The sequence below is a fragment of the Glycine soja genome, chromosome 19 (genome assembly GCF_004193775.1).
Source record: "Glycine soja cultivar W05 chromosome 19, ASM419377v2, whole genome shotgun sequence".
Lineage (NCBI taxonomy): Eukaryota > Viridiplantae > Streptophyta > Magnoliopsida > Fabales > Fabaceae > Glycine > Glycine soja.
The window spans coordinates 27975274-27987648 of NC_041020.1; the positions used below are offsets into that span (position 1 = coordinate 27975274).

Below are 12375 nucleotides of genomic sequence, written 5' to 3' on the forward strand. Positions count from 1 at the left end.
GTTGATAATGTTTGAGTGACTTTGTTCCGCTAGATGAATTGAGGGTGATAATTCCCTCTTTTTGGTTTGGGTAGAGCGATTGAGGAAGAAAGGTATGGTGAGATGATGCTGAATTGCTTGTTCCAATGCATTTTATTTGATGGCTATTTTAGGCAGCTTGATGTAACTGTCCTGTAGACATTGAGAAGTGGAAAGTAACTATTCAAATTATGTGAAGGCGGAGTCACTATTCAAAGTATGGGAAGTTGGTAAGGTAGGTACAAATGTTGCGTGTAATGTAATAAAAATAACAATGAATGTGCATTAATATTTATAGAAGTTGAAAAATCTATCAAAGATAATCATTAATATGTAAATGTAATTGAAAAGACATATTTGACATATAATAATAAGTTCTTGGAAAAAGTAAATAAATATAATGAAAAGAAATGTCAATGGACGTAAATATCCATTGGTGCACAATGAAAACAATTTTAGTTGATGATTCAATGTGATATTTGTGTCTGCAAGAAAATGGAATCCAATGTTATATTAGTAGTAGGAATATATTATATTTAACAAACAAAATAAAATAAATGACATAGAAAAAGGAATATAGTATACATACACGATGTTCATACGCTTTACACAGGAAGTTTTTAAAAATTAATTAGTATAGAATATTAAATTAACCTAAATTTGATCTTTTTGTAATAGAAATAAAATCTAATTTTTATTTCATTGTACTTAATGAATAGAATGCATTTCGTGATTTTTTTTTTCAAAGTGTATCTTTAAGTGATTGTTTTCAAAGTAAATACCAATTAACTTTGGTCCTAGGTTCTAATTTTTTTGTATTGTAAACAGAAAATGTATTTAAACAAACTCAAATACAAACCAACCAATTCTGAATTCAGTATCAAGTGATGTTAAATTTCGTGAATTGTAAAGCAATGTTTGTATGTTAAATCAGTTTCAGCAATAACAAATAATTATATGACAAATATATTATCAAAGTGGAAAGGTTCATGATAGGAAGTCTGACCATACATTGAAAGAGTTGATGTGGATGGTAGCTCGAGCAATAACTACCCCTGACTGGGAAAAAGCCATGTTGCAGATTAAAAATTATGATGAAGAAGCTTGGAATGATCTGCAAAAGCTAAACCCTTCTTGTTGGACAATGTCTGCTTTTAAGGTAAACACAAAGTGTGATTTGCAAGTAAATAACATGTATAAGGCATTCAATAATGTAATAATGTAGTACAGACATAAGCCAATTATTACACTATTGGAGGGAATTCAATTTTACATAAGTTCTAGAATTGTGAAGTTGAGGACTACCTTGATGAGGTATGAGGGGTCAATCTGTCCTAAAATTAAGCAAATCATGGAAAAGAATAAAAAAGCATGTGAACCATGGCGGGCACATTGGTGTGGTGATGATAATCTGTTTTTGTTTGAGGTGTCAAAAGGCATGGAAAAATATGTTGTCAATCTTAAACAATAAACATGTTCTTGTAGAAAGTGGGAGTTAACTGGAATTCCATGCACTCATTCCATAACATGCATGTGGATCAATGGTATTGAACCAGAACTCAGTGTCAACTCTTATTACAGGTGTTGTTTTATGTAATTTCTTGCAGTCATGTTATTATTTTTTTGCCATGGTTTTTTAATTTGAATATGTCTACTTGTTGCATTTGGCAGGAAGTCTACTGTGTTGACCACATATTCATTTATTGTGTACCTATGCAATGGACCCAACTTATGGCCTCCTCTGCAGACACCAGTGATGCTTCCACCTGTCATGAAGAGAGCTCTTGGAAGACCAAAGAAAGCAAGGAACAAGAAAAATGATGAGTTTACCAAGAAGCCCTACCTGCCAAGACAGTCAAGATCAGCAGTGTGTAAAAATGGTAAGGCAATTGGACACAACAGAAGGACATGTAAAGGAAAGACATCGGCAGATAGGACCATTCCAAAAGGGGGAAATAAGGTACTTTTCAGTTGCATAAGTGTTGTAAATATCATTTATCACAGATTCTAATTACATTCACCATTCCTATCATTTTGGTTATACATTTTGACAGAACTTGAAGAGACAATCACCATGTCCCACCCCTGTCGCCGCAAAGAAACAAAACATTGGTCCAAGCACAAGTCAGACCCCATCTGCAGGACATCAACGAGGTGACAACACCAGTGAAACACAACAATCACGAATTAGCTAAGGGACCAGCCAAGGACAGATTTGGCACAACAATGTTTTACCTGCCTTGTTTTTTGGGTGTAATTAATTTAGGAACCTAGTCCTGTCTGAATGTTTAATTCAGAGGCTTTGTAATGCACTCTTTAACTTGTTACCAGTTGTTGTAACTAAGCAACCACAATATGAAACAATGTTTTATTGCAATGTTAAATCTGACTTGTTTTTTTGCAAATATGGTGACTTTATGGATGCCTTGTTGAATTTAGGTAGTTTGTGTTGTTAGAATTTTGCCAGAAAGCAAGTTTACATTTGTATTATATGATCACCTACATTGCTTGTTGGTTTTAAAAATAAAATGGTTTTTTTTGTGCAATCTTACTGGATTCATTCAGGGCTATTCTTCATTAGGCCCTGAACTTGCAATTCATGAACAACTACTTTGAGCTGCTACTAAAGGATATTTGCCTTTATTACAGTTATTATTTTCAGATTGATTTTTACTTTGTTGGTGTTGGTTGTGATTTATTGTGTCATTAATTTAGGTGCAATGAAGTATACACAAAACACTCTACAACCTTAACAATGTACCTGTTTAATAGAATGACTCAAACTCAAGTCACAATACTTTATTTGATTACATTCACAAGCTTAAATTCTCAAAACATAGAGCCAAATTACTAACATACCAATTCAACAATTCCACAATTCAACAAACTTAGGCATATTCAACAATTGTACATTCAGGAATATATTATTTTATAAATATTCTTTCATTACATACCAATTCATCATCATTACTTTCTTCCTAACTAATTACAAAATGACAACATCTTATTGACTTGCAAACCACCAACACCAAATTACAGACCTCGGATACATAATGCACACACTAACAAGCAAAGACAGACCCAACACACAACCAAAAGAATCCCTAAAATTTTTTCCTTCCTCTTCATGTCCCTGATCCTGCTTTGCAAATCTTTTTCCCTCAACTCCAATTCTTCAACTTTCTTCATCAATGCCACCATGATTTTCTTCTAACGAATGTTGGCAACTGGATCGTGGCACTCAAAATAATTACACCCTTTCCTACCTGTAACCTACATGTCGAAAATATCCAAAAAGAATCAACAGATAGCCTATAACAAAACCCCTACGAAATTATTTTTCCTTACCTTGTATAGACCACATCCATAGAAACGCCTCCCTGGATTATCCTCGGTCCACGATGTCACCAGTGGAGCCTCTACGTTATAGAGGCACAACACGCGACTTCGGGCCTCGGAGGTGTACGATGACGAACTCCTCTCCATGGCCCCATTTACGAAGGACAACAAAACCTTGAATGTTAACCACTACGCAGCGACGCAGTGATGCCGATGACCCAACCACGCCTACGACGCACCCACGAAGAAGAAATCGAACCTCCACACCAACAACGACACTAAACCACAACCCATACGAACACGATGAAGCACAAATCAAATTTAGGGTTAGGGATTGCATATAACTCATGTTTTAGGGTTTTCATTTAAGGTTAGGTTAAATCCTCAACGTCACCAAATTTTTACCACATCACAGCAGGGTAAAAAAAACCAAGCCTTTCCATCGAACCAATCAGACATTGACATGTGGCAGTCAACGTCTGAGGCTAACTAAGGCTAACGGTCAACGTTCAATTGGGACGCCCCGGACCAACATCGCAAGGATTTACAAAAATGGGGAACCAAATTTGTGAATTAAATTATAGGGGGACCAAATCCAAAACTGGAACAAAAATGGGGGACCGAAACTGCAATTTTACCTTTTTTTTTTAATGATTTTTAACTCTAAATAATTATATTTTTAAATTTAATTAAAAATCATAGGTTCATATCTATATAAAGTTAAATTAGAATAAAAAATAATAAATTTTAATTATATGAAAATAAAAAAATTATATAAAAATAAATTTTAATCATTTCATAATCTAGCATTTTTTTTATTTCCTTAGTTAATTTGTACATGTAACATTTCAAAATCATTCATCTCATTCTCAATCTATAATAAAAAGACACTTTTAATTTCTAATAATTGAGAGAATACAACATTCTTTATATTAACCTTTATTCTTCAAATTTTATATATTAAAACACACATATAAACACAAGGAAAGCTATTCAAACAAATTGTATATATGATTTACTATGTAGTATGTAGTTCGAATTGATTTGTCATTCATTTACAAAATGTACATTATGATTAATTTATTTATTTTTATAATAATTGTATTAAATATTAAATAAAACTTATTATTGACTAAGAATATAAAAAATTTTATACAGATATTAAACTCTATTTAAATTAAGACTTATTCAATTTAAATTTGACAGTTTGTTTTTTTAATAATTGAATACTAGTAACTTTTTATTCAATAATTTAATCATTTTCATGGTTTCATCCAACTTCGCCGACACCCTCACACACAAGATCACAACCCTCCCCACCTTCTGAAGCCACCATACTTCCCACGTGGCTAGACAGCTAGATCCCCGGCACACATGCAATGATGCAAATATTTTGACAACAACAAAACCATACAGCCCAAATATCAACATAAATATAATTTAAAAATTTGGAAAACTCCAAACAGAACAAATTAAAAAAATCAATAAATTATTAAGAATAAATAATACTTTTTAAGCAGATATTAATTACAAATCATTGTGAAAATCAAGTTTAATGAATTAATAAATACTTGTACAACAAAATGTATAATAAAGAGAGAAATAAAAAAAAATTAAATATAATAAATGATGAACAGAAAATGATGTTATTCAAATTATTGTATGTGTAAATCTTCTCAAATGAATTTTACTATAACAATCTTGAAAGAGTAATATATTAGAGATAATTTATAATTATTCTCGTTAACAATATAAAAAAAAAAAACAATAACGTAGGCCTGTTAAACTTTATAACTTTCCACATATTTTAAGATGTATTAATAGCTGTTTTCTTCTTATACCTTTCATTTATTTTAAAATTTATTAATGAAACATCTACTCATTTTAAAATTATTCCTTAAATTGAGTATAGTATCATTCAATGTAATTACTATTTAAACCAATTAATTTAAATGATATTTTTGAAATATAATTAAAATTAACTAATTTGATTACTTTTTTTAATTTTGATAAATTAATCAGATTTAGGACGTAGGGTTAGTGGGGCAATGCATTTTAAAAAAATTCAATAAAATTACCATAGTTTTTAAAGATAAATATTAAAATCTAAATTTCAAACTAGAATAGTCACGCTAAATCAAGACGTGCCTATCCGAGAAGAAAATTAATTATTAAGATAAGTCATGAATTAAATTACTTAATTGTGAATATAAAATAAGATCAAAGTGTCAAAAGAAACAAGAGTTATTGAGGAAAGAAACATATGAGAAGAAAATAGAAGGAGTAAGAAATAAAATGACAAAAGGTAACATATGAGATAAGCAAAAAAAGTCTATTGACTTTATTGGAGAAAAGATAAAAGAAAATAGACTTTTAAATCAATATGGAAATAAAATAATAACAAACATATAAGAAAAGTGAAAAAAAAAATTTCAAACACATAAAAATAAGATATATAAATATTAAAATAAGAGAGTGAATTTATTTATCTTTACATTGAAAATAAATAAGGAATACAAACATATAAAATTAAAAGGTGTAAACATATTAAATTTTGACACAAATATAGGTGGCTGTATTAAAATGAGGGGTGTATTTGTCCACCCTCAAATACACATAGCTTGCTTAAATTAGTTATTTATTTTTTATATAAAAATTAAAAAGAATTTTATTTATAAAATTCCATGGATGCACTTGCAACATTTTACTTCTATATACTCTTTGTTATAACTTAAAATTTGTTAATAACTACAAAATCACATATGAAATTTGTTAAAAATGAAGTCAATTTCACAAAATTTTGTAATTTCTATTCTCATGTGTTAACATTAAAAGAATTATATTGATTGTCATTTTTAATTTTTAATGATATATTAAAACATTTATTTTAATTTTACTCGCAAATAATTGTTATTTTATTAAGACACCTAATACCACATTTATTAAAATTAAAAAAGAAAGTTGAGATATTTTGATAAAATTATTTCACTAATTATTTTATTTATTGTTTTCTTTAATACGTGAAAAAGCTTTAAATATCCTTCAATTTGAAATACATAGATTAATGAATTTCACATTTTCATTATTTATTCATAAAAAATTCTTAACTCTAACCTTTACATTTTATAAAAAATAATTAACTTCTAACTTGATCAAAGGTTAAAAATGAACAAATTCCTGAGAAATATTTTTATTTTCCATGCATTAATAGCTTAATTACGAAAAACAAAAATAGAAACATGGACTGTTTTGGAAAATAAAAAAAGAAGAAAAATCAAATCCCATCTCTTTTTCTTTCTGCCTTTACATGCTGTCTTCTTCCTCCTTCCTTCTTCTTCTTCTTCTTCTCTTTCCTTCACCAGCAAAATTCAAACCCATTCAACCCAACAAACCTAAAACAAACAAAAAACCCCTAATCCCACGTAATTATCAGCTTAATCAACCCCAATCCGATCCAAATTAAGCCATGAAATTATCCTAATTAACGGTTTTCCGGTTTATGTAAACTACACAAAGCGATGCCGAGCGTGGCCGTGAAACTCTACAGCGTCTTCTTCAAGTTTCTTTTAAAGCACCGTTTGCAGAACCGGATCCAAGGCCGGCCCGAAGACTCCGACCCGTTCGGCGTCACGACCCGACCCGACGAATCGGTGGCTCCGGCCAACCCGTCATTCTCCGATGGTGTTGCCACTAAAGACATCCACATCGACCCCTTAACATCTCTCTCGATTAGAATTTTCCTTCCAGATTCCGCGCTCGAACCTAATTCCCAACCTAGCTCCAAACCCGAACCTGGATCGGTGAACCACGAAACGTCGTCGTTGCGCGCGGTGAGGCGCAACAGCTATGAGCCGGCAATCTTCTCGCCGCGGGAGGAGGAGCGACGGAACAGCGGCGGCGACAGTGGCGGTTGCGGCGGCGCTTACCGGGGGTACGCGCCGTCGCCGGCGGGGAATGGTCGCCGGAAAAAGTTACCGGTGGTTCTGCAGTTCCACGGTGGCGGGTGGGTGAGCGGGAGCAACGATTCGGTTGCGAACGACGTGTTCTGCCGGCGGGTCGCGAGGCTCTGCGAGGCGGTGGTGGTGGCGGTGGGGTACCGGCTGGCGCCGGAGAATCGGTATCCGGCCGCGTTCGAGGACGGGCTGAAGGTGCTGAATTGGCTGGCGAAGCAGGCAAATTTGGCGGAGTGCACTAAGTCAATGGGGGGGAGGAGGAGGTTGGAGGGTCAGCACAAGCATATTGTGGAAACCTTTGGGGCATCAGTGGTTGAGCCTTGGTTGGCTGCTCATGGAAATCCATCAAGGTTGCAACTTGAACTTCTTTTATTATGGCTTTTTGTTTGATCTTATATATGCTTGTCTTAGTGTAGTAGATTGATTTGCTAGAAACACTATTTTTTTTTTTTTTATCCATAGGAATCGAAGACAATTATTAGATACTAGGGGGTTTACAACAAAGTCACACATCTTGTTCAATCAAGTGAGTTAGGCCCTCTGTAGCAGCATACTATTTGATACACTCATTTGAATACAATCAAATTTATTGAAAGGACTTGCTAATTTAATGAGCTTTTATTCATGATTTTGTAGTTTCCTATAGTGAAGAGAATATTAGGAGTGTGATAGCTCTTGTTTTGATTTTTGTTTTTTATACATCTCATAGTTTTGGATTGGCGTTGATGCCCTTGATTGTCTGTTTTAAATGTAGATAGTGATTAGAGACTGTAGAGTAATAATTTAGCAAATTGGTGAAGGGATCTGTGAGTTAGGGAGGAGGTGACAGACTGGGTAGTAAGCAGGGGGTTTTGAATTTGATCACAGCAAGTTTGGGTTGAGATTTTCAATCTGATGTTGATTGCAATTGAACTAGTGACTTAGGTCTTGTTTGGTTAAACGTCTCCATATGTATCTATAGAAGGAAAAAGAAGATAAAACAAATTATGTTTCTCCTATAAGTTAAAAACAACTTATACACTTCAATTTTTATAGAAGGGTTTTCATCTAATTTGTCCAGAAGTTGAGGTTCATAGATTTTAATTTATGGGAGACGTTTTATTCAATTTTTCCTTTTATTTTCTTCTCCTGTAAGTGCTTATGAAGAAGTTTATCTAAGCTGGACTTTAATGTTGCCAAGGAAGATGTCTTTAGAGTTATTTTTGCCCATTGTTTTTTGTTTAATTTTGTCACATTTTAGGGAAGTTTCAGATTAAAAGAACCATTATTTATTCAGCCTCATTTTACTGGTTAACTAGTTACCCTCTTGAGTGTTCTCGAATAAAATCACATTGACATTCTGTTATGTGGGATAAAGTTCAATTTTTTTCAGTGTAGAAGTTATGGCATGTTGTTTTAATCCATGGTTGTTTAAATTCATCACATTCTCCCTTCCCGTTTATTTAAGTATTTAGGTTTTAATGAAATGGAATTTCTTGTTTGTCTATAGTTTTTTTTGCCAAATTTCCTTGATAGAATAGCAAATTTGCCCATCTCACTTGCCAAATTGGGATTGATTGGTGTCTATACGAGTAAGCTTCATTTTTCATCTTATCTAAGAAATTATGTCCAATGACGTGGGGTCATTTGCTTTTAGATTGGGACCATTGGGTCTGTAGCTATTTTGCTCAGTTCTTATATAACTTAACATTCTGGATATGTAAAGGCATTGAGAGAGAGGAGTTAAAGTGATGACGGTGTGAAGAATTGTTCCGGTGGATGTCACTTGATGGCAGCACCGGTCATCCTGCACTATAGGATAGGAAAATTAGAGAGGATTTTGATGATTAAGGAAAAAGGAATGGTGGACCTAAGGTGCTTAAGCACTAGTTCATGTGAATGCTTTTCTCCTTGGACTTGTTCTTTTTTGGTTTCGGTCAGATGTTTTCTTTACTATATTTCTTATTGTCAGTACCAGATTTCAGTTTTTTTTAGCATTCCGGTTTCCGGCAGACCCAGCCATCCCTTTTGAAACTAACAATCAAATACTACTATATTTACTATATTGTAATTTTCCTTCTAATTTCCAAATTTTTCGTTTCGTTGTATTTACTATATTGTAAGTTAATTAATAGCATTCCGGTTTCCGGCAGACCCAGCCATCCTTTTGAAACTAACAATCAAATACTACTATATTTACTATATTGTAATTAATAGCATTCCAACTCATGGACGCAGAGCTGAAATTAACAATCAAATACTACTATATTGATTAGACTACAAGGGCTTGTAATGAAGCCTAATGTAATGCTTCACATGAAGTTTCTGCCATTTTGTTATTTGGAGGGGTCTCTACACTCTACTAACCATTTTGGAGCCTTGTCTTTCTGGGTCGCTTTTACTTGCTGTTGTAATGCTCAGTTTGTTCTTAATGTTGGCTTAGAATCTCGTATCTTGTTTAATCTTTTCTATTTGTTGTCTGCAATCCTTCCTCAACTTTCTCTTTCTAAACAGATTTCTTGGTTAGGGAATCAGTCTTATTCTGCTTAGCTTCCCCATTCTTAATATTCCACTTGTGTTTTAATTTTTCTTGAAAATGGAATTTTTCTGGTAGTAAATTATTTTTTAGAGCATATATTAGGAAATTGACGTCTAAGTACGTTGGGTGAATTAAGAGGATGCTTGTTTGACTTTGATTATTGATGTTGCAAAGATTTGATCTATTTCCTTTGGACATGGACATATATATTTTGTAATGCTCTGCCTCTTCAGAACTGGTCTTGATTAAAAGCAAAAAAATAAAAATAAAAAAATTGAAGGGTATCACTTTTGTAGATGAGCTGTTGTCTTTAACCATAAGTATTTTCTTGTCAGGAGTTAAGTACACCTTTAGTTCAAAGCTTAACCTTTTTTTTTCTTTGATATTGAATCAGGTGTGTTCTTCTTGGCGTGAGTTGCGGTGCAAATATTGCAGACTATGTGGCTCGAAAAGCTGTAGAAACAGGCACACTTTTGGACCCTGTCAAGGTAGTGGCACAGGTCCTGATGTATCCATTTTTTATTGGAAGTGTGCCTACTCGTTCTGAAATTAAGTTGGCAAACTCTTACTTTTACGACAAGGCAATGTGTATGCTAGCATGGAAACTATTCCTACCTGAGGAAGAGTTTAGCCTAGACCATCCAGCCGCCAATCCCCTAGCCCCAGGTCACGGTCCTCCTTTAAAGAAGATGCCTCCAACATTGACAGTAGTGGCAGAACATGACTGGATGAGGGACCGCGCCATTGCTTATTCAGAGGAGCTTAGGAAGGTGAATGTTGATGCACCTGTTTATGAGTATAAAGATGCAGTCCATGAATTTGCAACACTTGACGTACTTCTCAAAAGCCCTCAGGCCCAGGTTTGTGCCGAGGACATTGCCATCTGGGTCAAGAAATATATTTCGCTTCGAGGTCATGAATTCTCATATTGAGCAGTATTTAAGATGATGATGGTTCAGTGAGAAAATCTTTGAAGGCCATTTTTCTGCTACCACCAGTATATATACACCTTCGGGGTTACGAGGTCCTGCTGTTCTTGTTGTTGACCTGTTCCACGTTCCCTCCACCTGTCAGTTCTTGTTGTAAGATAGTTGTTTGAGAGTTGAGCTAGAGAGAGATCCATTCACCTCCATGCACACTGCATTTGGAAGCCCCTGTTCCATTTTTTCTTGTGTATTATGATGTACTATTTCTCATGATATAAAATTTAGTGATATATTCTTTTAGCATTAGGGTCATCGTTCATGAAGTCTCCAGTCTATTCTCTTATCTATGCAACTTTTGGAGTAGTAGTGGGACTTCATAGTTAATTAATTTTGTACAGGAGACCAGTTCTCTGTGTTTCGATATCATTAAGATTTCGGATTAAAAAACAATTTCCCTTAAGATACCTTTAGTGATTGTCTATAGGATGAAGATATGAAGTTTCTTTAATAATATTAGCTAAAAGCTAAAACCGATTTTGCTTAGTATATTGTTGTGCACAATGTTGTCCCCAATGAAGAAAAAATATTTCATCGTTATCTTCTTGTTGATTGTTAAGTTTTAGGCATACACATCCACTAGTATAAATATGTAATGATCTTCACTAGATAAACTTGGCTATTATCACAAATCTTGAGGTAATTGCCCACACACACACTCCTCCCCTTGAATTCCTGGGGTGTGGGGGGGGGTTGAGCCATGTGGAGGTTGAATCCAGAACCTCTCATGACGTAAAGAGATGGGATCATATGCTTATCATGGTTAAAACTCAAAACCATCTTCTCGTACCAAAGCCGAACCAGTGTTTTGGCTTGCTGGTTTCAATATTGGAAGCACTTTGAGGGAATGGGAGCCACCACTCTGACCCTGTGAGGGGTAGGGTATGGACAGGTTTATGAATCTGTGAGATCTTCTGGGCTTATTTGCATCGGTGGCATCTCTGCTGACTGAGCTGTAACCATGAGTTCACTAGAAGGTAACTATGGTTGCAGGAAAAACCCCTTGTTACTTTTGAAAGTCAAGCAGTGTTACGAAACAATGGAAGAGAAACGATTGTACATTATGTATTTGCATCATATAACCATATTTTACACCTTGTTTGAGGAGGGGGCATAATATATATAGTGTGTTGAAATATGTTTGTGTTGTTTCATTATCCAAAAAAATAACTAACAGATTGTGGTAAAAAGTTCCTCTTGCTTGGTATTTTCACTAAATTAAGTTAGAATATGTTTACAATCTTTATAGTAAATTAAATTTACTTAAAATTTGGTAAATTAAGATATTTAAATTAAGGGAAAATATATTTTTGCTCACTTTAAAGATAGCATAATGAGAATGAAAACAAAACAGCATGAGAGAGAATTTATATAAATTTTAAGGGTTTAAACATGTTGGAGATCTCTTAACTATACTTGAATTTCGCAACTGATTTCTGAAATTTTTTTGCTTTTCGTTGGGTCCCTGATAAAAGGAGAGGGTTGTGTTAGGCTTTCGACAGCCAACGTTAAACTTTGTCGAATCTCTATGACATGGATCAATTACGTAATAATGTGAATGCTA

At 33.9% G+C, this 12375-nt stretch overlaps 1 protein-coding gene across 1 annotated transcript; it reads left to right on the forward strand.

The window, feature by feature from the left end:
• Nucleotides 1–6643: 6643 nt before the first annotated feature.
• On the forward strand, nt 6644–11214 carry LOC114400687 (probable carboxylesterase 11). The gene is made up of 2 exons (XM_028363265.1): nt 6644–7660; nt 10223–11214. The coding sequence occupies exons 1-2, from the start codon at nt 6876–6878 to the stop codon at nt 10758–10760; spliced, it is 1323 nt and encodes a 440-aa protein (XP_028219066.1). The 5' UTR covers nt 6644–6875; the 3' UTR covers nt 10761–11214.
• Nucleotides 11215–12375: the final 1161 nt, after the last annotated feature.

Bases quoted from the DNA above. Each gene is read 5' to 3' on its own strand.
- LOC114400687 (XM_028363265.1), top strand. From the start codon at position 6,876: ATGCCGAGCGTGGCCGTGAAACTCTACAGCGTCTTCTTCAAGTTTCTT. The intron at 7,661-10,222 runs GTTGCAACTTGA...ATATTGAATCAG, and splicing joins GCTCATGGAAATCCATCAAG to GTGTGTTCTTCTTGGCGTGA.